This window comes from Eulemur rufifrons, chromosome 9 (assembly GCF_041146395.1).
Source record: "Eulemur rufifrons isolate Redbay chromosome 9, OSU_ERuf_1, whole genome shotgun sequence".
Classification (NCBI taxonomy): Eukaryota; Metazoa; Chordata; class Mammalia; order Primates; family Lemuridae; genus Eulemur; species Eulemur rufifrons.
The window spans coordinates 15,894,793-15,919,032 of record NC_090991.1 but is presented as its reverse complement, the minus strand read 5'-3'; the positions used below and the strand labels follow the sequence as shown (position 1 = coordinate 15,919,032).

General features: G+C 43.1%; 2 protein-coding genes across 8 annotated transcripts; one reads left to right on the top strand and one right to left on the bottom strand.

Annotated features, from left to right (window-relative positions):
• Positions 1 to 3,454: 3,454 nt before the first annotated feature.
• On the bottom strand, positions 3,455 to 11,621 carry MRM3 (mitochondrial rRNA methyltransferase 3). 2 transcript variants are annotated; one of them, XM_069482183.1, is made up of 4 exons: positions 11,283 to 11,621; positions 10,782 to 11,026; positions 7,462 to 7,629; positions 3,455 to 4,797 (listed from the first exon to the last, which is right to left on the bottom strand). In XM_069482183.1, exons 1-4 carry the CDS (start codon positions 11,594 to 11,596, stop codon positions 4,262 to 4,264), a joined length of 1,263 nt encoding a protein of 420 aa, XP_069338284.1. In that variant the 5' UTR covers positions 11,597 to 11,621; the 3' UTR covers positions 3,455 to 4,261. The 2 variants fall into 2 exon arrangements, with proteins under 2 accessions (XP_069338284.1, XP_069338285.1); XM_069482184.1 differs by lacking the exon at positions 11,283 to 11,621 and having other exon boundaries at positions 10,840 to 10,898.
• A 74-nt stretch (positions 11,622 to 11,695) lies between these two features.
• On the top strand, positions 11,696 to 24,034 carry GLOD4 (glyoxalase domain containing 4). 6 transcript variants are annotated; one of them, XM_069482186.1, is made up of 9 exons: positions 11,696 to 11,811; positions 13,793 to 13,842; positions 15,161 to 15,281; positions 16,191 to 16,335; positions 19,210 to 19,346; positions 20,098 to 20,184; positions 20,497 to 20,571; positions 20,661 to 20,747; positions 22,607 to 24,034. In XM_069482186.1, exons 1-9 carry the CDS (start codon positions 11,722 to 11,724, stop codon positions 22,670 to 22,672), a joined length of 858 nt encoding a protein of 285 aa, XP_069338287.1. In that variant the 5' UTR covers positions 11,696 to 11,721; the 3' UTR covers positions 22,673 to 24,034. The 6 variants fall into 6 exon arrangements, with proteins under 6 accessions (XP_069338287.1, XP_069338289.1, XP_069338288.1 ...); XM_069482188.1 differs by having other exon boundaries at positions 20,458 to 20,514; XM_069482187.1 differs by having other exon boundaries at positions 20,458 to 20,571; positions 20,715 to 20,747.
• Positions 24,035 to 24,240: the final 206 nt, after the last annotated feature.

The following is a 24,240-nucleotide window of genomic DNA, read 5'->3' as shown; positions in this document are numbered from 1 at the left end:
AATGCCACCATGGTACAGACTGCACGTGGGCCCACAGAGGCTCAGGAGTGTCCCCTGCAGCTTCTCTCTGGGGGCTGCCTTGGGAACCAAGGACTGACCTGGGGACCCCGAGCTTGGGAAGATCTTTCACATTTGCCCCGCAGTGGTTGTATTGAAGTGAACACCTTACCTGCATTCCTCATTGTGACAAGAACACACACCCTGCTTTCCTCCAAGCAGGCTGCTTTAGGGCAAATTCTTTGGGGACAAATAGCTGTTGACTATTAGCTTCATTATTAGCACTAACGGTCTGTGAGCACGTATGGTGAAGTATTTTGCAGGAAACCAGGCTTTTATCTTGGTTCTGCCTCATGCCCTCTTATCCTGTGGGGGGACAGGACACAAGGGTGCTCCAGGGTTGCCTCCTATGTGAAAGCAGAAGGTAAGTGTGCTTACTGTCGTTCTTCAAGGCATAAGTGTGTCTCACGCCTTGGGTGCTCTGGAAAACTTCCCAAGCCGGGAAGTGTGTTAGTAGGTTTGGGTGGAACTTGTCCTGAGGGACTGTTGGGTTTCCATTAAATAATGTACCAACTCATGAAAGCCTTTGTCCCCAGGCCTATAGGCAAAATGTGCAGCCTGAAGTAGACAGAGCCAGCCTCAGGTCTGGATTCGTGGGTGCTCTCGCCTTACACACGTAAGTCACCCACTCCTCCTAGAACTAGGATACAGTAGGAGACATGATCTTCGGACCCAGGGCCCCAAAAATCAATCTCCTTTGGACATCAGGGGTCATGGAAGTCCCCAACCAATCAAGAGCCACTCTACAGGCTTGCAGTTAGTATGTGCTCCCTTCACCTCTCAGCGGTGCAAGGGAGGCCGAGGGAGGAGGTTGAGAGACCAGACCTGCAGCCATCGGTCCTCCCCGTCCCCAGCCTTTGTTCCCCTCCTGCATTCTGAGGAAGCAGCGACTTTGGTAATGGCCCACCCTGGCGCTGAGGTTTCTACTGAAAAAAGTAGCTCTTCCCTACAAACAATATTGAGAGCGTAAGAACAGAACCGATCCCATCCGTAACACACTCAGATGTTCAGTCATCCCTGGCTGTTGTGTCAACAGCACTTCCTGAGGCTTCCAGCGAGGGAGGGCCTGGCTCGCGGCTGCTGTCTCAGCTGCTCGAATGTAACATGGTTCCTTGGTTCCGACACTAAATCATCCAAAGCAATAAGCCAGCTCACCTGTTCATTTGGCTTCCAGCTTATTACATTTGTACATACACTGATGAAAATAGAGCAAATAAGATCTTGGAGTTTACAAATGGTACATGAGTGCTTCCTTAAGAAAAAACAAAAACAGGTAAGTCCAAGTCAGGTCTGTTCCCGAGGGAGCACAGCTGGGGTTTCCAGCACCAGCCACAGACCTCGGGTGCTGTTTGTGGGGTCTCCGTGTGGTGGAATGGCCAAGGTGGAGCTACGTGCAGCCCAGCTGGGATGGCGGGGACATCTGGTGTTGCTGTTAATCCTGTGGCAAGTGGTAGAAGGTCCCAGGTGGACTCAGTCCCCAGAGGGCCGCTTGGCTTCTGGACCTGAACGACCAGGAGGAGCCGGCAGCTGTGGCTGGGCAGCTGTCCTGCCCTGCAGCACTAACCGAAGGGCCAAGCGGTGGCTCCGGTGTGAGTTCCAGGCTCGTCTGGACATCTGCATTTCATCCAGAGTAGCTTTCCCAGAGGCTCCCGTCAAAGGGAAGAGTAACACTAATTTCTCCTGCTGCTGCCACTTCCCATCTCTCTCCACTTTCTCCTCGGGTTTGGTTCCAGTGTCCTCTGCTTCAGACTCTTCTGCCGAGATTACGTGGAACAATCTGGATGGGTCTCCAACTTTAACACCTTTGACCACAAATGGCTTGCAGAATGCTCTCCCTGGTAGAGGGAGGCTTGACTCCATCCTCTTTCCCCACTTTTCCAACAACTTAAATCCTGGAAAAATCCTGACCCCTCCCTTTAGCACTGGGAGAGGGTTTTGAGGCGTGACCTGCCACCTCGTGGCAGAAGTCGCTATTGCAGCTATGCGTCAACACAAAGGCAAGGGGGAGCCTGGCCAACATTCTGACAAATGTTTATCTTTCAGCCCAGCAGTGTTTTTCTTGTCATGTATTGCTCAGTTTTTATTCCTATTTACTGGGAAAATGGTGAGAACAAATGTTGCCTTCAAAATTGAGGAGAATTCAAGATAGCAATTTTCCAACATCACTCAGCAAATAGGAACATAGCCACTTGCTCCCCTGTAGTCACTTAAATGCAAATTTCCCTCCCTCTCCTCTTCCACCCCCTCCCGACAGACATCAAACCCATGAATATACAAAAGGAACTCAGATGGCATTGTACATAAGCCATTGGCTATGAAGTGAGTAAGATGTAAATTTTTTTCCTGTACCCAGGATGACAAAATGGGCTTAGAATTATTTATATTTTGCATTGCTTTGTTTTCCTAAACAAGGATAAGGTATGAGATATGTTCTTTCACTGATTTTTATTTACCCAGGGACACAAATTACAGACTGGTTTTATGTTGGAAAGATGTGAGCCTCCTCTTGGTGCCTTCTGTTTCTTTAGCACGTGAAGGTGTTGAGGGAGACCAAATGCCATCAGGGCACGGTACGAATTTGAGTTCTCCAGCTGCTTTCAGACTGAGCCTGCTGGTGACAGCGCGGTCCTCTTCAACTCCTGCGAAGTTTGCCGACTGTGTTCCGGCCTCTCTGAGCACCAGTGCAGTATAAAGGCTTTGGACCCTTCTACTTTCTAAAACCTGCCTGGGGATGGAGTCTCAAGAATAGTCTGTGGGCCACTTGCATCGACCATCTGTGTGGGGCTCGGGGCAGCCCCAGACCAGAGTACTTCAGGCCGCTCAGCCTGGGAGGGCACAGCCATCCAAAGAGCATTATCCCTGAAAACACCCCTCGCCTCGAACATGCCAAGTAATCCCATCCTGCTCCCTGGCACACGAATCATGCTTGATCATTGTTTTCCCAAGAGGAAGTTTCACCTGGGAGCTGGGGAAACAGAAGGGGAAGAAAGCAGGGGGTGAGGGTGGGGGAGGACATGTTTTCCCCAGGCATACCGACAACTCACTTGACCTCCCTGGAACAAGCAGCTAAAGGGCTCCCATGGAGCCCAAACCATTGTAGGAGCCACTGTACAGGAGGGGTGTGGGAAAACTGCACTTCTGTCACCCTCAACTCCAGCCCTATTCTTTGTAGTTGTAAAAGCAGTGCTTAAAATGCACCCCACACTCCTGTCCACCCACCCCCTTCCCACGGTACTTATAAACACAGTGATTACCGTCAGCACCAGCCCTCACATCCCTGGCTATACCTGCCTGGCACCTGGTAAGGATCCAGCTCGCCCTGGTTCCCCAGGGCCTGAGAGAGCAGCAGGGTCCTGCTGCAGTGTTGTGGCCCAAAGTCCCCAAGACCTCGTCCCCTCACAGGATTTCTCTGTTCACACAGCATCCAGGAATGTTGGCATTTTCCTAAGCAGTTCTGTTCCTCTTTAGGGGCAGAGGGGATTAATACAAGTACATCATTACATTGAACCAAAAGGGACACATAAAGTCGAACAGGAGAAAGCTGTCATAGTAAAAACGGTGAACCTTTCCTGACAGGCAGGCGTAAGGTAAAGATTTAAAAACTCAGTTTCTTCCTTTTCTGCATAGAGTCCTCAAAAAGATAACTGCAGAGGTGCTAAGATATGACGCCACCTGTGGAATTATTTATAGTGATACATAAACAGTGGCTGTTTTAAGTGACAGCTACAGCAGACAATCCCAGACTGGCACATCCAAGCCCAGAGAACAGCCAGCTAGCAAATGCCATGACCTATGGCTCCTAGGTTGCTGAATTATTAATCTCTTAACAGTGTCCTCATCACCAGCCAAAGATAAAAAGACAGGCACTGAGACCCACTTCAAAACTTTTTAATGTAATCTGCTAGCTCTGTACTTCAGTTTATTTTCCACTGACCGATGACCAAATGTGAGTGCCTTAGCCATGACCTGTAACTCCATGACTGCAAAATACCCACCAGCTGGTGGGAATTCCCCACCCAAGATGACGCCTTCAGGAACTTTCTCGGCACAAAATGCTCTTAGCAGACTTTTTCACGCCTTCCTCTTGCCTCCTGAATGTGGCTCCTGAAGCCACAGTCACCGACTGCCAGCCTCCTAATGATGTGCCAGGGACAGGAAGAGGTGGAGACATCCTCAAAGCGAGAACTCACTTCTGCGTCCCCTCTCAGTGGTAACTCCTGTCCCTGCTCAAGTGTTCTGCCCTGAACCGTAGTTGTCTTTTCCCTTCAAAAAGCAAGATGCTTGCGGCCATGGCCGAGTTCAGGCTGTCCACACCAGGAACGACGGGGATCAGCAGCCGCTTGCCCCCAGTGCTCTCCGCCAACTGCAGGGACTCCAGGCTCACCCCATGGGTCTCCCCACCGATCACCACAGCTGCCGGTGCCTCTGTCCAGTCTGAGTCGTAGCTCTGAACCTCCACTTCAGGGAGCCAGCCTTTCTTGGCTCCAGTTTCTAGATCCTCCTCCTCTTCATACTTGTGAAACTTTAGGAATCGCCGATCACACGCCGAGCCACGGTCACTGGCTTTATGAGACATTTGGGCCTGAGCATAAAGGCCACAGTTGTCAGCCACATAGACGCGGGTGTCAGGGGACAGGTAATTCGGCACTGTCTCCCATTCCAGATTATTGACAATGGGCACCTGGAAATGGGCACCCATACCTGCCCGCAGCACTTTGGGCTCCCAGGCATCCACACAGCCTAGAAAATAAAAAGACAGGATACAACCCAGATTTTATAAATCTTCCCAAACTAGGGAACTTTGGAGTAAATCAGATTAATTCTGGATCAGGAGATAAAAGTTCCTCTAATGTAGCCTTTTGAAAGCTGGGACCTTCTGCCTCCCCAATTACGACAGCATCGGCAAATGGACTGTGGGATCAATTCCCACCAGTGCTGAAAACATATTTAGTCATCCCCTCAACACTTTCCATACACATGTACCGGATGTTGTAAAGATGGAAAGAAGTCTCCAACCTCAAGGAACTCATGCTATAGTGGGTGGTGGCATTGGGACGATATTGAAATGGATGACTACGATATCAGCAGTAATTGATATAAAAGCAGCATGAACAGCGTAATAGAAAAATCCATGTACAAAGCAGAGCAATCAGGAAAAACACACGTAAGAGACCATGGCACTGAGCTGGCTCTTGAAGGATAGGAGGGTCTTGGCAGGGAATGGCTCAGGCGAGGACAAAGTTAGAGAAGGGGAGAGTGCCATGGTCTAAGAATTGCAAGTAAGGTGAGCAGACCAATTAACGGGTGGGGTGTGGTGGGAGAGGAGATGGGAAGCAGGCAGGGGCCAATTTAAAGGAGGCGGGGGATGCTAAGCTGAGGAGTTTTGGATTTTATCAGAAGACAATTTAATGCCATTGAAGGATTTTAAGCAGAGCAGTGACAGAATCAGATTTATGATTCAGAAAGACCCATCTGGCTTCAATGTTCACTCTGGATCAGAGGAGCAGAGACATTAGAGATGGGGAAGTGAGGGGCGAGGCAACTGCAGTGACCCAGGCAGCCTTGTCACTCACACACGTCGTCCTCCCACACTCCAGGAGGAAGGCTGGGAGGACCTCACGCTCACGTACAATCACGCGCTAAGCCCAACCACGTGGGTGCACTGACTTTCCCAGTGTCTGCGACTCACCATGGGCAGGCTGGGCAAGATGGCCTCACGGTGAGTGCATCACCTATCTGCTATCCTCCTCTAACTTGTTAGCACAAGTCTCCCCATGACAAAGTTTTTTTTTTTTTTTTGAGACAGAGTCTCACTCTGTTGCCCAGGCTAGAATGAGTGCCGTGGCGTTAGCCTAGCTCACAGCAACCTCAAACTCCTGGGCTCAAGCGATCCTCCTGTCTCAGCCTCCCGAGTAGCTGGGACTACAGGCATGCACCACCATGCCCGGCTAGTTTTTTTCTATATATTTTTAGCTGTCCATATAATTTCTTTCTATTTTTAGTAGAGATGGGGTCTCGCTCTTGCTCAGGCTGGTCTCTAACTCCTGAGCTCTATCGATCCGCCCACCTCGGCCTCCCAGAGTGCTAGGATTACAGGCGTGAGCCACCGCGCCCAGCCTGACAAAGTATTTTAAAAGTTAATTTGTAAAACTTCAGGAGAGATTAAGCAAATCAGATTTAAAAAGGAAAATAAGAAACAGAGAATGTAACAGTGCTCACACGTATGCCCAACGTGGGCTTTCCCACTCATGGCAGGGACCAGAGATGGGAGCTGGGCCATATGCCACGAGGTGAAGGAAGGGAAGGTGGGTTCATACCTGTGAGAGGAGCTGTCTAGTCTGACCACTCTACCTGGCATGATAAGGGCAAAGGTGAGACTTCCCTCAGCCTCATCCCCTCGATACTAAGCACACCAATTATTTCCTACTCTTTCTTTCCCTACTTCTTACATGCCAGCCATCAGTATCAATGTGAAAACCACACCGCTTGGATTACGAAGACCCATTTCCAAAACCACATCTGCTCTCAGAGCACTCAACGATGGGGCAAGTAAGCAGGTACTGATAACGGAAGCCCAGCACCCAGCTCTCACGCCAGAGCACCTAACTCTCATGCTGGCAGAGAAATGGACTCCAGCAAGGCGGGACTGAGGAAGAGTTAAGAGGAGCAATTCAGGCAAGTCTCAGCAATGGGCACCACTATTAGTTGACACTTAATGGTAGCTTGGGTGTTTCTGATGAATGATACTCTCCCTCCCCTCCGCCCCCAAGGTATAATAGGCATTTTAGGCATGTCCCAACTGTTAGGCAAGTCTGTTTAGAGCCAAGCCTATTAATCCCCATTTCTGATGAGAAGAGACAGAAATGTGATGAGGCTAATTTGTGTGTAGAGCGTGTGACCCACCCTGAGGCTAAGGGAAATGTATCACGACTATATAATCACAGGCTGTTGATATCATTCCTTTCACAGGGTTCAGAATTCAAGAGTTAGGAAGGTCTCATATACCCAACAATTTGGGAACTCAAGATCATTAAATAAAGGCTTGAAACCAAGTGTTAGAATTGACATCTATTTCTTTTCCCTGACTGATTTAAAATTCTTCTTTAATAAACTAGCAGGTTTCAAAATAATTTAAAAGATAACCAACATTTACTAAATTACTTACTGTGTGCCAGGCATGGTATGAAGTACTTTATGTGCATCATCTCACTTAATCCTCAAAACAACACAACCAGGGAGATTGTTATTATTCTCCCTTTACAGATGAGGAAAGCAACGTTTAGACTATTGCTCACGGACATAAAACTAGTAAGGGGCAGATCCAAGATTCAAACCTATGCATGTCTGCCCAGAGCCCTGGTTCACTTAAAAATGGCCAGTCTACCTGAGCAAAGGTGCTCTTACCTTTGGTGAGTAATACTTTGCTGCAGCCTGCTCCAGCAGCAGACCTCAGAATTGTCCCCAGGTTTCCAGGGTCACGGAGATTGTCACAAATCAACAGTAAGGGCAGTGAATGCTGAAGCTGTGTCTTTGGATATGTCATCTTTACATGGTCAGGTTTGGCAAAAATCCCTGGAGAAACAAAACAGGAAAATTCACTTATCTGATGTGGGCACGGGGAATAGTTGCACTTTTCATTTACTTAGCATTCTCTATATATTCTTAATTACATAGGGAATACATGACTACACTCTGAAAAAATTCAAACATAAAATTCTACCAGTGCCACTCTCCTGCCCCAAAATGTGTTCAGTCTTGCAATGTATCCTTTCCGAAGTTGTCCTATGCAGTTACCTACATATATGCACATCTACCCATATATAGGATCCTTTTACCTTTTGTTTTTAGAGACAGAGTCTCACTCTGTCACCCAGGCTGGAGTACAGTGGCGCAATCATAGCTCACTGCAGCCTCAAATTCCTGGGCTCAAGTGATCCTCCTGCCTCAGCCTCCTGAGTAGCTGGGACTACAGGTGCGCACCACCACGCCCGGATACTTTTTAGGCTTGAGCCACCTGCACCCATCAGGAGCTTTTTTTTTTTTTTTTTTTTAACATAAAAAATAGTATACTCTATATATTATTCTATAATTTACTTATTTTACTCAATAACATAACATATCTTGAAAAATTTAATATTTGGAGCTACCTGATTCTTTTAACTGCCACACGTTAATTTATAATGTGAATGTACCACAGTTCATTTAGCTCTTCCCCTATAGATGATTAAATTATTTAAAATTCCCCCCATTACAAACAACACTGCAATAAATACCCCTCTATGACTATGCCTATGTGCAAAAATTTCTCTAGCATAAACACCTGTAAGTGAAATGGGCAGTGTGTATGTATCCTAATGTTAACAAATGATGCAAACTGCCCTCCCCACATGCTATTTCAATTTATTTATTAAATACATCAGGAACTCATAAATACCTGTTTCTTAGCTCCAACCTTTGTCAACAGAGGGTCTATTATTCACTTGTTTCAATTTCTGCCAATTTGACAGGAAAAATGGCATTTTATTATTTTAACTTGCACTTTTCCCTGATTACTAAGGAGACTGAATTTCTTTTTTTTTTTTTTTGAGACAGAATCTCACTCTGTGGCCTGGGGTAGAGTGCAGTGGTGTCATCATAGCTCAATGCAGGCTCCAAGTCCTTGGCTCAAGCAATCCTCTTGCCCCAGCCTCCCAGGTAGCTGGGATTACAAGCATGCATCACCATGCCCGGCTAATTTTTTAATTTTTTGTAGAGACAGTCTCACTATTATTGCCAGGCTGGTCTCAAGTGATCCTCCCATATGGGCCTCCCAAAGTGCTAGGATTACAGGTGTGAGCCACTGTGCCTGGCTGAACATCTTTTCTTAACTGACCATTTGTGATCCTCTTCAGTTAGTTCCTTCACTCACTTATGTTTCCTCTTCTCTGAACTGTCTTGTTTCTATAACCTTTGCCCATTTTCCTACTAGGTTTTTTTTTTAATAGTTGTAGGCTTAAATTAAATATTTAAGACTTATCTTTCACTGCTCATCTTAAAATTCAAAGTACGTTCCTAGGAAAAAATCTGAATTAAAAAACTTGAATACATCAAAGTAATGACTCCTTTTTCAAATACACCAGCTCAGAAGCACTACCTTAAGGACATGCTCAGCAAAGTGCTCTGCAAAATGAAGGGGCTGTGGGTGCAGTGAAGGCCAAGTCACTTCTAAGTTCTCATGCTGGAGTCCAAAAGCTCGGGGGTTTTAGAATGGGCACAACCATTTACCTGGTGACCTCTCTGTCCTCAATCTAATACAAAGGAGTACAAATGGGGCTTAGGGGTACCTGGAAAAAGGAAAACCTTAAGTGGCCTCAGTGAAAAATTCCCTCCTTATTTAATAATCTCTACACTATATCCTCCAGTTTCCAAAATTTTATGGAAAGTATTTAAGGGACATGGGAAAAACTGGAAAAAGGTTATTACAATATTAAAAATGGTTTTCAGGTATATGAAATTTCTATGGTATAAAGTTATTTGTGTAGGTATACTACATATCCACAATTTTCCTTTTGAATCACAGTGTTTAATGGTAGAAGTGATGATGATCTTTTTTTTAGGTCAGGCATCGTTCTAAATTTTATACACACACACACAGTAATATCAAATGAAAATTAAATTCCATTTGGAACATGCTCTCAAGGGACTATACAGTTTTTTAAATTTTACTAGCATTTTGTTGTATATAATTGCTCCAATAAATGGGCTACTGCCTGAAGTTAGAAAATGAATAAAATAGTACTTGTACTGAAACACAACACAATGAAAAATTTAGGATTCTTTGCAAAAGACAATGCAAGCAAAAAGCCTAACCCACCAATGGAGGCAATGGAATAGTATTAGCCATCTGTGGGCTGTAAGAGATCTTACACTTAAGAGTCACAGTTGGCCAAAAGACCATTCAGTAGGGCAAAGAACTTCAGAAGTCCTTTAACTTCTACTTGAACATCTGTGGTGATGCAAACCCACTACTTACAGAGGCCCTACTTACATCACTGGGTTTTAGAGAATGCCTGAAGTTTGACAGCACTATGCCAGTTCCTATCAATTTCTCCCTTTATCCCCCTCAAGTCTAAAATATCACAACATAAGGATAAGCTGAATATAAAATTTTTAAAGCCATGAAATGATGAAAGTAGTCACAATGATGAAGGAGGCTACTTAAGTCCAAGATGGGCTGGCCAGTGTTAGCACACATGCCCAAAGTGGCAAGCACACTAAAACTCAATGACGCTTTCACTGAAGAATGGAGTGGATGCTAGAAAGGTGTAGCTAATGCGAGTATGATTACTTGGTGTAACTCTAGGTACTTTAGTGCTCCAAGTTCCCATTCTAAGGTCCAGGAGCTCTGAGTGTAGGGGCACAGATCCTTGTGACTCGTTGGGTTATAAGGACAAGAGATGGCCCCCCAGAATCTCCTTTCCCAGTTACAGTTCAAGGATGGAACCAGTGAGCCCACTATAGGGAATACACATGTACAGGTGGTATGACAAGACCTGGCCTAGACTTTAGAACCTTGAAGATAACTTCACCTCCTCCAATTGTCCCTTACCATTCAAGAGAAATCTCTACACTTATTGCCATTCAGTTCTTAGATCTTACATATAACTCCAATGTCAAAAAGGTATAAAGACTTTATCTTCCCACATGCAGATAAAAGCCTTTCTAAGCACTAATAAACCACTGACCCATTATTCCTTGTGGCGTTACTAGGTCGGACCAATCCTTGATATCCTCAAATTTCACCTTAATGAGGCTGACACCTTTCAGCTTATCGACTGGCAGCTCCTTTACGTATTCCAGACGGCTAAAGAAGAAAACTTTCGGCACAGCTCCAGCCTTGAGAGCGTCAGCAATAAGCCGGCGACCTTCCAGCAGGATCTTCCCTTCCTTTTCCCGAAATGGCCTGGACTTAACTATTGTCATTACACTGCTGTGGGTGGAAACAAAAAGACAAGTAATTACCAACATCCTCGTTACTGAGACACATCTAGTTCTAACGGACTTAAAGAGCTTGGCAGAGGAAGAAACAAATTCCAAAAAAGACACTTATTCTCCTCTCCGTGTATAATAAAATCCAGCAGGTTGTACTAGAAAAAGTCCTCCATTAGGAACAGGAGGAGCTTAAGGTCCCGCTGTGAGGCGGGAAGGGAAACAAGAACATTCGACAAGCCTCAGGAACACATCACCTCAGCCTCCTGTCCCCGGAAAAAGCCTTATCGTAGCGAAGCCCCGACTCTTCCCACGTGCTGGGCGTCTGGGATGGAGACCCCTGAAGCGTCCGTTCCTGCTGCTGTCCTTGGGAACTGGCCCCAGACGCCGCCTTGCGGGGCTGCTCCGCAGGAGCACGCTTCCTTTCCACAACCTGACCGGATGGAAACACCACTTTCACGGGGCTCCGCCGCAGCGCTCGGACCCAGCGCCGCGCCTCGAGATCCCAAGACTGGACCACCGGCAGTAACGGTCGCGTGGTAAACCACACACCCCGCGCCAGCGCCGCCATCTTCCCGGAGCCCTGGCCTACGTCAGGAAGGCGCGCCGGCGGCGGCCAGTGACGTCACCCTCCCGGTGCGCCATCGGTGGGCGGGGCGGCGCCGCGCGCTTGACGGCGGAGCTGTTGCAGGAGTCATGGCTGCTCGCCGATCCCTGCACTTCGTGTTCAAAGTGGGAAACCGCTTCCAGACCACGCGTTTCTATCGGGATGTTCTGGGGATGAAGGTGCAGACTGGGGCTGGCGCTCGAGGCTGGAACGGGCGCCTGAGCCGCCTCTGGCAGAGGGAGGGGAGAAATGGGTGTGTCATGAACCTCAGCTGGAGGGTGTCCGACCTTAGGCCCGGGACACCCAGTTGACCCTGCATGGGGTTCAGCTTCAGGAAGCGTTGCGAGTCGCAAATTGGGTTAATAGGCCTTTATTAGGGGGCTTACACTTAGTCACCAACCGTGTGCCCACGCACATTCTTTCATTTAAGTTCACTCACAAATATTTATTGAGCCCCGCCCTTGTGGAGCTTACAGTCTACTGCGAAAGACAGTAATTAAAAAGTTATATAATGCTTTTCCAATTAACAGTAGCTCGGTCTCTTCCGGTTTGGAGCCTTTGGTTTACATAATCAGCCTATTCAAAGTTCCGCTTCTATCAGGGCTGGTCTCAGTGTGCCCTCTCGGATACTCAATCCCTCTGGGGAAATGCTCCAAGTCACCTTTCAACAATCCAGATCTAAATAATGAGGTCAGAACCCGTCTCCTTTCCAACGCTCGGAAGAGGTCTCTCTTCCCTGTCCTGAGAAGCTGTAATGCTGCCGGGGAGCACTTGGCTGGAAAACGCAGGTGGAAGTTACTGGGGAGTTGTTGATAAGCCAGGGAACACACCAGTAAAGAAGGCTTTAGAGGTGCAAGAGCACAATGTAATGTAGAGACAGTGCAGTAGACGTGGAGTGGAATGGAAGTTAACTGAATTCCTCACTCATTTTAAAAATATCTGTTATGTTTGAGTGTACTATGTAGAATTTTGGCAACGAATGTGTGAAAGACCCTGGTATATGTCCTCAATTAGAGTCATGGTCTGGGCTGGGGTGGGAGTGAGATTTGGATTTGTACATAGCCCACAGTCATGAAGTCAGAATTTGGTAAGTGATGGCAAAAAACTGCAGAGCTTTCCCTTATTTTATTTCCTCATTGATCAAAGGATTGTTGTGAAGATTAAACACATTATATGCATAGTATTTAACACTTAGGTAGTATATAAGTGTTTGCTACTATTATAAAAATACAAAAGAAGGATTGATTTTCCAACCTGGGTGGTCAGAAAATAATTCATGGAAACCTTGCATACAAGTTGACTTCTATAGACAGGTAGGATTAATCTATAGATGGATAGATTAAGGAGAGGAGTTATACTAGAAAAACTGAATAGCTAGTACAAAAATAACACGTTTAGATAACCACTAGTTTTATATACCTTTAGCTAAGGTCGCTTAATTGAAGTTGAGGAGATGGGATATCAGGACAAATAGGATGGGATTGCTTCTGATAGTATCTTGAATGCTAGGCTAAGGAATTTGGATTTTATGTTGCAGTAAGTAGGGAACTCACATTTTTGAACTGTGTGGTATTGTGATCAGAGCTGTGCTTCAGAGACATATTTTTATGGTGGTATTAAGAAAGGAGATCAATAAAGATGATTTTTAATGGCCTTAGAGAAGTGATGGGAGCTTGAACTGGAGCAGTGGTAGTGGAAGTCAAAAAGGAAAATAAAGCTAACACATTGAGAGCCTACTATGCACCAAGTTCTGTGTTAGGTGCTTTAATAAGTTATCCTTTTTCGTAATATATCAGGAGACTGAGACTCAGATCCAACTTACTCAATTTAGTAGAGTTACACAACTGCTAAGTGACAGTTGGAATTCCAAATCAGACTTCTCTAATGTTGAAAGACATACTTTTTCTCCATTACAAAGCACTGCTTCCGAATCTAAATAGATTTCACAACTTTCTTGGTAGCCTAACCCTTGGTGTCAAGCTGTTCTTCCTTACCTCTGCTACTTCTACCCTAGGAAAGGTATAAAGCTCATTCTCTTTTGTTCTTTTACAAGTAAAGCTTACAAATGATAATATCTGTATTTTGACATTTTAGTTTGTGCTAAAGATGCTGTGAGCAGTACAAGTAAAACTTTACAATTTATTCTAATTCCCTTACCAGGTTCTGCGGCATGAGGAATTTGAAGAAGGCTGCAAAGCTTCCTGTAATGGGTATGATACCTTGTTTCTTAAAATCTCCTCCAGGCTTTGAATACTGGAGAACAGAAGACAGTTTCTCAAAGTGAGTACAAGACAGGGGAATAAAAAAATGAGGCAATAAATTAGAGAGGCAACTTCAAGAACACTGGGAAAATATACTCAGTTTCTTTATATTCTCATACAGCACTCATGACACAGCAAGCCATTCCCCAAGTCTCTGAATACCAGCTGGGTGTCCTATTACTTAATTCAGTTCTGACTCTACCTAGAATTAGCATCAGATCCTACAAGTGAAGAGCTCAGTCCTGTAAGATTGGCCCCTCTTCAGATCCCAATCACAAGTCTGGACCTCCATATTTCTAACAGGGCTTCCAACACCCCCTCCTGGGGTTTGATAATTTGCTACTAAGTGGCCCATTAGCGTATACTCAGGTATGATTGAAAGGGGCTCATTGTGAATAACGAAATACGTTCTTGTAACTCAGGAAATCCCAAGAGTTTTAGGAGCTCTATGACAGGAACCAGAGACTAAGACCAAATATATTTCATATTATATCACAAACACAAATGAATATATGCCCTGGATGAAGCAATGGCTATCGAGTATCTTTTAAGTTTAGTAGCCGTAGCAAGTTGGAAAATTCTATGGCCTGTTGGGAATTGCATGCTTGTCGATTGATATGCAAAGAAATAAACTAAGGTCAAATTGGAGAATTGCCTTTAGGATTCCATTCCCTGCATTAAAGAAAAAGTAAGGCCGGGCGCAGTGGCTCACGCCTATAATCCTAGCACTCTGGGAGGCCGAGGTGGGAGGATCGCTCGAGGTCAGGAGTTCGAGACCAGCCTGAGCAAGAGCGAGACCCTGTCTCTACTAAAAATAGAAAGAAATTATATGGAGAGCTAAAAATATATATAGAAAAAATTAGCCGGGCATGGTGGTGCATGCCTGTAGTCCCAGCTACTCGGGAGGCTGAGGCAGAAGGATCACTTGAGCCCAGGAGTCTGAGGTTGCTGTGAGCTAGGCTGACGCCACGGCACTCACTCTAGCCCAGGTAACAAAGTGAGACTCTCTCAAAAAAAAAAAAAAAAAGAAAGAAAGAAAAGGTAAAAGAATTTTTTTCCTCCAGTAAATGCCAAATAGATGGTATTTGGACCTTGAAGTTGGGGCCCATGGGCCCCCAACTGTCCACAGGTTCTTTCAGCACCATCTGAAATTAACTCATGAGTACTTTTAGGATGAGAAGGGACTGCCCACCTCTCTGTGCTCAGGGGGTGCCCTGGGGCAGATTTTGTCTGTGGTCACTGAGTTCATTTACTTTCATTTTTCTAGGCCTTATGATGGGAGATGGAGTAAAACAATGGTGGGATTTGGGCCTGAGGATGATCATTTTGTTGTAGAACTGACTTACAATTATGGCATCGGAGACTATAAGCTTGGCAATGACTTCATGGTAAATATCGTTTTTTTCTAGCAGGTTTTTGGCTAGGGTAGGTGGTTGGTTTTAATTTTCAGGGTGTTGAGGGTATGTGTCAATGAGGAGGTGACATTTGAACACAGGCTTGAAGGAGGCAAGGAAGTTAGCCATGTGGATATCTCGGGGAAGAACAATTCAGAGATTAGCCTGTGCAGAAGCCCAAGTAGCACATGGCATGTTCCAGAAAATGCAAGGAAGCCAGTGTGGCTGGACTAGAGAGAGCAAGGGGAAAGTGGTAGGAGGTGGGGTCAGAAGTGGCATGGGGTGAGATTGTGTTGGGCCTTTTAGGCCATCATAAGCCATCCCTGAGGGAAATGAAGGGCCCTGGGAGGATTTCTAGCAGAGGGAAAACAGGTCTGGCGACTGTCTTGAGAATAAACCTGTAGGATGTGCTTGGAAAGTTTACTTTGGCTGCAGAGTGGATGATGGATTGACAAGACTGGAGGCAGAAAGTCTGCTCAAAAAATCCATGCCAGAAACCAGGCTGGTCTTTCATCAGAAGACATAGGTGTACATTTCTAGCTACTTTGATTAAATTTAAGAATTTTTTTTTTTGTTTGATAAGCAAAAGCAAGTCATCTTAAATAGGTAGCTGAACAGGCCAAGGTAAGACCAAGATTTCTCTGGCAAGAGCTTTAAAATTAGAAGAGATTATCTTTGGTATTAAATGAATCGGACTTCACTGGCATTTGAATTTCTGTCCTATGATTCCTGAAGGTCTGAATTTTTGTGGGAGAAAACATGCAAAACCTGTTTTAAAATCACTAGAAGAAAATTTTGAATGCCAATGAAATCTTAGGTGATTTGACCTAAAGGCAGTGGAGTTTTGGCTCATTATCATGTTCTACAAAAGATCTGTTGTGATGATACTATTGTTTGTTACAGGGTATCACGCTCGCTTCTAGCCAGGCTGTCAGCAATGCCAGGAAACTGCAGTGGCCACTCAGTGAAGTTGCAGAAGGTATTTTTGAAACTGAGGCCCCAGGAGGATATAAGTTCTATTTGCAGAATCGCAGTCTACCTCAGTCAGGTAATTATATCAGGACTCGTGAAAGCCTCTTTTTAAAGGCATCTTTGATGGAAGGAGAGAGGGAGCTGCATTTCTTTTCTGTTGTAGAGTCTTTCCATATCGATATGACATACGACTTCCCAAGCAGTGTTTTTATTATACCTGTTCTCTGAGAAAGTATATTCTCATATTAGAAATTTAGGACATAACTACAGGGGATCTAGACTGGTTCTATTCTGGTAATGTATTGATTTAGGATTCTCTCAGCTGTAAATAACAGAAAACCCAATCAGTTTGAACAATTTGAAAATTTCTTAGCTCACAGAGCAGGTATTCTATAGGTAGGAAAGATTTCAGGGTTAGTTGATTCAGTAGCTCAGCAATGGCATCAAGAACCCAAATTTTCTCGTTCTATATTCTGTTGTCCTTAGGGTGCTTCTCCTAGAGCTAGTCCCCTCATGGTGGCAGGATGGCTGCCAGTAGCCATTGGCTTCTGCATTCACATCTGGTAGGACAGGGAAAGACCAACTTCTTATTGCTCCTTTTTAAGAGCAGAGGAAAACTTTCCTAGAAACTTCCAGCAAAGTTCCTTGTCAGATTTGATACACTGTGCCTGCTCCTGAGTCAATCCTTGGCAAGAGAAACAGGATTATCCCTAAACCAGTTAGCCACGCCCTTTGAGCCAGGTCAGTTTCCCCAACACTTGAGTGAGTGGGGGAATGAAAGTGAAGAACCCACCATGCTGACTCTGCACAAAGAAAGAAGGTTTGCAAGGTGTGTTTTGTTTACTACAGAAGCAGCCTCATTCCTGCAAATTCAACTACCTGCCCCACCAAAACAGAAGCAAAAAAGGGAGACACTATTGGTGAATAGCAAGGGCAATTCTGCCTGCCATTTCACTTTGTGAATGCACACCTACGAGTGGACCTGACGAGAGCATATAAATTCTCTTTCCCCCACTGATCTGCCTCAGGTCCCAAATGCCTGTCATGCGGAGTCTGATTATAGTGTTTAATGCTATTTGTTTTTCATCTGGTGCTCAGCAAAAGGAAAACCATTCCAGTGTGGGAGGTCAGACTGGCTGTGTGGGACTTATTGAGAGAGGATATTTGTGTACTTCACTGGTGATTGAAGGAATTTTTATGGTCATTTTTGTTGATAGGTGATTGTTGGTTTATATACTGACTTTAAAACTTAACTCCTGCAACTAACTCCACTGTACATTATTTTTCCTCTAGTCTTAGCCATATTTCAACACTTAACATAGAGCCCCACAAACCTAAGTTGTTTTTGTCTTTTGGAATGGTAGTACCTTTTCAATGTTAATTTCTGTTTGGTAATGTAGTCAGTTCTGTCTGTCTAGCTGGCATTCAGCCTGTCTTTGAATTACTTGCTCTTGTGCAGTTTCACCCACTTGTTACCATTCCTGTCCTATAGCCCTTCAGGCTCTGAGTCATTTGGGATTTGTTGATTTTACAATGAATGGAGAGAATGAAAATTGAGTCTGCCAGGCAGAGGCAGTCGTGAGAAACACTTATCTTAGTCATGGTATTGGGATTCTAGCAAACAGGACTGAGGCAGTGAAAACCAGAGGAAAATGTATTGAATTTGTCATAGTCAGATGCAGACATGGAACAGCTCTGCAGAAAGTCACTTTATAATAATATAAAAAGTTTCCAACAATGTTAGTTTTAATATAACTTTTATTCTTTTTATAAAATAATAGATTTTTTTCCTTAAACAGATAAGCAAAAGAAAAGAAAACAAAAAAAGAAAGTAGAAAACAGTACCCACCTATCCAGCGATAACCACTGTTAGCATTTTAGAGTATGTCTTTCCAATCTTTTATTTAAAAAAAAATAATTAAATATATACATCTCTTCATATTCCATTGTAGGAATTCCATTGTGTTATTCCATTGTAGGAAGATAAACAATTCTCTATTGTTGGGTATTTATGTTGTTCCTAGTGTTTCATTGTTCTAAGCAATGCTGTGATGAATGTCTTTGTGATAAAAGCCCTTCATACATCCACAATTACTTTTTCAATTGCTGAAAATAGACTTGTTCTTTCAAAAGCAATGAACATTTTTAAGGCTTTTGGTACATTCTGTCAAATTGTTGCCCAGAAACGTCCTAATTTATACTCTACCAGTATTATATTAGATTATGATTTCTACCCCCCGTACTAATACGATTAACATTGTGAACTTTTAAAATTATTTGCCATTAGATAACAAAATATTTTGTTTCAATTCTAATTTCTTTGATTATTTGTGAGGTTGAATATTTTTTCATATGTTCATTGATCATTCCAATTCCTTTTGTGGATTACTGCTTTGTGCCTTTTGCCTGTTTTTCATAGATGTTCATCTTTTTCCTGTTAATATTTAAAGGTGATTTACATATTAAGGATTTTTTATCCTATATGTTGCAATTTTTTTTTTCTATTTTGTCATTTACTCTTTAATTTTGATTATAATTCCCTTTTTGGGTAGTTTTTGTCTAGGAATTTTCCGTTTTGTTTAATTGACCTAGGAGACTTTTTTTCTTCATAGTTCTTCTATCTTTAGAGTCAGGTTTAAAGAAAAATCTTCCTCCTGCCAAAATTGCATAAATAATCATCTGCATCTAATATTTTCATGGTTTCATTCTGTAAACTAATCCTTTAACGCATCAGGAATATATTTTATCATTTAGTTCAAAGGTGTAACTTTTTCCTACCAAATGGTGAGCCAGTTATCTCAGTGCCATTTATTGAATAATGTTCTCTTTCATACTGTCTTAAAATCCCTTTCTTACCATAAACTAAGTTTTTATATATACATGAGCCTGTTTTGGTCTTTCTATTTCTATTCCATTGAACTGACCTGTGTATTCTGCTATTTACCAACAGATCCTGTATTAAAAGTAACTCTAACAGTGTCTGATCTTCAGAAGTCCTTGAACTACTGGTCTAATCTACTGGGAATGAAAATTTATGAAAAAGATGAAGAGAAGCAAAGGGCTTTGCTGGGCTATGCTGATAACCAGGTGAACAATCTTGGAAAGAAATAACTAACCTGTTACTTTGACTTTGGCTTACAAATGAAGTTAACATGAAGATTGTTCACATACTTTCTTCAGTGATTCAACATTTACACAGATAAACAGAAAGAAGAAAATAAAAATTAGTGATTACTTCACCACTCAGATAGTACCTTTGTTTATATTTGGGGATATATCCTTTCAGAAGTGGAATTGCTTAATCAGAAGAGTTGTAGACAACATTTAATGCATGCTGTATTTTCATTTTTAAAAAATAACCTAGTATTTGAACATGATTTAGTCCTTGCACTTTGACCCAGCAATTCTCCTAGAAATTGTTTTACGTATATGCTCAACATACATATGGATAAAGAATTGTGTACAAGGTTATCTGTTGCAACATTGTTTGTAATAGCAACAACAGTGTTCTGTGGATTAGAGGAATATTTCAGCAATTTATGGTTCATTCATAGAATGGATTACTATATAGCTATCAAAAAGACTGAGGCAAGTTTTATGTACTGATATGATAACAGTAAGTGGAAGAAAACAAGGAACAGAATAGTTTTTAAATTGTTCTATTTGTGTAAAAAGATATATGCATGCAATGTGTCTGGAAGGATACACAGGAAACTGCTGACTAGTTCTCTCTGGGGTGATAGCAGGAAAGAGACTTAGTTTTTACTTTGTTCCTTTAGTATACTGCTTGGATTTTTTTTTTTTTCCCCAAAAAAATAAACCTATTTTCTGATTTCAGTGTAAGCTGGAGCTACAGGGCATCAAGGGTGCAGTTGATCATGCAGCAGCATTTGGAAGAATTGCCTTTTCTTGTCCCCAAAAGGAGGTATTGTTTGATACCAGATCTTTTGTTTAAGCTCTGTGACTAGCTAGGTCAACCCAACTAAGAAGCTTGCCCTTCCCTTCTTGAGGTTCATTCTGCTTGTGGCTTTGGTATCAAGTTCAACAGTTGTTTCAAAAGCAGCTGAGATAATAAAATCAAACAAGTGGCGCCTTGGTTCTTTCTGGCTGACCTGATACTCCTCTAGAGCTGATGAAAGCCGTGCCATGAGAGTACTTGGTGACCCTTTACCCACTTTGCCTCTGTGTTTTCCTCAAGTTGCCAGACTTGGAAGACTTGATGAAAAGGGAGAACCAGAAGATTCTGACTCCTCTGGTGAGCCTGGATACCCCAGGGAAGGCAACGGTGCAAGTGGTCATTCTGGCTGACCCGGTAAGTATTCCTCAGGAAGGGGACAGGCTGTACCAGGGGTTTCTTCGGAGATGTCTTTTTGCCAATTTCTTTTCTCTTTATTGATGTAGGATGGACATGAAATTTGCTTTGTTGGGGATGAGGCATTTCGAGAACTTTCTAAGATGGATCCAGAGGGAAGCAAATTGTTAGATGATGTGAGTCTCACTCATTTCTAAGTTGATATCACCATAGGCCTCAGGAGGATGGCATTAAGTGTGTATGGGGAAGGGCCAAAGCAGCAGGATCCAGTTTCTTACTGTAAGAACCATGTCCTGGCCGGGTAAGGTAGCTCACGCCTATAATCCTAGCACTCTGGGAGGCCGAGTCTGGCTCTTCCCTACTCTCTGATCTCCTGTTCTGCCTCCCTCCCTAAGATCCCTAGCTCACTCCCATTCCAGTCCCACTGAACATTTATATTAGCCAAAATACAGTTGCTTGCCGCTACCCAAACGGTATCCCCCCTACCACTTCTTCAACTTGTCCTGCAAAACTCAGAAACTATCTTGGGTTCTCCAAACCAGAGTTAGCTGTTCTTTCCTCCTACTTTTTATGGCTCCTAAAAGACAGAAACTTCTGCATGTTTGTGAGTTCTGTTTTGTTTTGTTTTTTTAGCGTATCTTTGATTTTTAAATACTTTTTATCAAAATAATAAATTAGTACTAAGATTTTATATAAATGAAATGTAACAATGTCTTGCCCCATCTCTGAGTCCTGCTACCCAGGATAGCCACTTTCAGCTTTACTGTTTATAAATTAAAAATGCATTTCTGCTTTCCTCGTTTTCAATTTTAGGGATCATCTTGTGACTTCCTGCTGAGGTAGATGAGTGTTTTTACAACATTTCTCCAACCAGTCAGTTGCTCCTTTTCTTTTGGTCTGATATCTGTCATAGCAAATGCCCTAAGGCACATGCGTATACTTCCTCTCTCTCTCTCTCTTTTTTCTTCATGCAAAATAATTGCTTCATATCTGAGTCCTCAGCTGTTCTGTACACTCCTGAAAGTCTCAGACTGTTTCTGCTGCCGCACCTGAACCCAGCATAGTACCTAGCTCATAATGAAAACTGTTAGTTTTTAGAAGGCATTTCTGGCTTGCTTTTTTTTCTTTTTTTTTTTTTTTTTTTTGAGACAGAGTCTGGCTTTGTTGCCCGGGCTAGAGTGAGTGCCGTGGCATCAGCCTAGCTCACAGCAACCTCAAACTCCTGGGCTTAAACGATCCTACTGCCTCAGCCTCCTGAGTAGCTGGGACTACAGGCATGCGCCACCATGCCCGGCTAATTTTTTCTATATATACATTTTAGTTGGCCAGATAATTTCTTTCTATTTTTAGTAGAGATGGGGTCTCGCTCTTGCTCAGGCTGGTCTCGAACTCCTGAGCTCAAACAATCCACCTGCCTCAGCCTCCCAGAGTGCTAGGATTACAGGTGTGAGCCACCGCGCCCGGCCGGGCTTGCTTTTTGACTGAATAAATGAATGTTTTTCCTTACTAAACAGCTAAAAGGCTGTTTATGGGACCAAAACGTTATCATTAACAAGGCTTCCAAAACTAACTCAATAGAACCAACATCAATGGAGTAGGCTGGGAGGAGGCTTAGAAAAAGGGAATCATTGCAGGCTCAATAGCTATAACATCAGCTAGCTTTTCATATTTGGTCTTGAGTCTCACGAATGCTAAAGATGCTTGAGAGTCTACCCTGATGCTAAGAGTGACAGTACTTTCCATACTACCAAAGACCCCACAGCCTCGCATGCTTGGTCCCTGCTAGAGTTGGCCAGCCAGCCACACTTTCTAGCTCAGGCTTTGCCCCTTACTCTGCAGAGTGAGAATCCATAAGCAATTTGCTCAGTACTCACCAGCATCTCCTGTCACATTGAACATAATACTCTATACTGGATGAACACTCTTTAAATGTTAATATTTTTTTTATTATAGATAGTACAATGAAGTATAAAGTGGGCTATATCTTTGTTTTTCAGGCTTGGAATAAATGTATATTCCATTTCTGTTTCTTCAGGCAATGGCAGCAGATAAAAGTGATGAGTGGTTTGCTAAACACAATAAACCAAAGGCTTCAGGTTAATGGAAGACAGCGTGTGGAACGAGCATTTGTGACTCCTGTCCAGCACCTGTGAGGCCAGATGTATCTGTTTGTGATAAATGCTCTTACTACTTGGTGGTTTCCTATGCAGGCAAGGAGGCCTGAGTGATGAAGATTTGTATATTTTAATCTTTGAAAGCTCTGATATATTTTAGAAATCAGTTACCATTAATCCAGGTAGGGGAGAACTCTTGCTGTAATCTGCACTGTCACTGGAATGGCACGTTCTGTGTGTACCAAATTACTTTCCAGACGAGGACGGCTATGGGAGACATCACCCTTGGTTGGGGATGGAGGCAGTTTTGATGAGCTGTGAATCATATAGATTTTATGAGAGCAGCTGTTCAAATAAATTCAAATCAATTGCTTATAATGGTAATACTCCCAGCACCTGATGATGATATTCTGTCTAATATCTTACTCTGGCAGGTCTTGACATTTAAAAATTTTTTAAAGAAATTTTGTTCCTTGGACCAAAAGATTTGGTTAAAACCCTCACCTTATTTGCTTTTACATTTTCAGTAGCCAGAGAAAGGATTTAATGTGTCGTGTTGTTACATGCCTGGCTCTGTGCTAGTTTCTTTATACATATATATATTTTTGATCTTTGCAAGAAAAAACATCATGTTAAATATCTTAAAAATGGATTAAATAGTTTCTTCAGCCTGAAAAAAAATTTTTTTTAAATGTTTTCTTGTAGTTTTCTGTTTGGTTCTACAGAACAAATAGGTTTGAATCACTGGAAACAGAATTGTATTGGTATATTCATTATTAAATTTTTTTTGAAAGCATGCTTCTGAAATCAAGCTGTTAAACCAGTCTTTAAGTGTCACTATTTAAAGTCATGGTCAGGTTAAAATTTTAGAGAACAAACTGTGAGGATACTAGAAAGAATTGGCTCGGAGAATACCAGTCCCAAAATAATGTATATAAAATTATTGTAAATCAGAACCTCTGCTCTTCTCCCTTATTGGCAGGGTGGGGCGTGGACGTTTCTGGGTGAGTTTCAGCTTACCGTCTTATAGCAGCGATCTTACCTTCACTGAGAGAAATCTTTGTCCAACTCCACAACTTTTCATTCAACTGAAGTTCCTTATCTTAGGGAAGCAATCATGTGTTTCAAAGCAAACCAAGTTATGTATGTTCCTCCTCTAGGTAATTGGTTCATTTTTTTCTCCATACGTGGAGAAATTACTATGTGAACTTTGAATAATCAATAAACTTCTGTGTCTCTTTAGAGTATAATATGTTAATCTCAAGTGTTCTATTAGGTAATTAATTCTGGATATTTATCTCTAGTAATAAACTCATTCTCATGAAAAGTACCTACTTTTCCCAGTGTATTTAGGCTGCTATAATGTAACCATTTAAGTTTTTTTTTTTTTTGTTTTGTTTTTTTTTTTTTGAGACAGAGTCTCACTTTGTTGCCCGGGCTAGAGTGAGTGCCGTGGCGTCAGCCTAGCTTACAGCAACCTCAAACTCCTGGGCTCAAGCGATCCTACTGCCTCAGCCTCCCGAGTAGCTGGGACTACAGGCACGCGCCACCATGC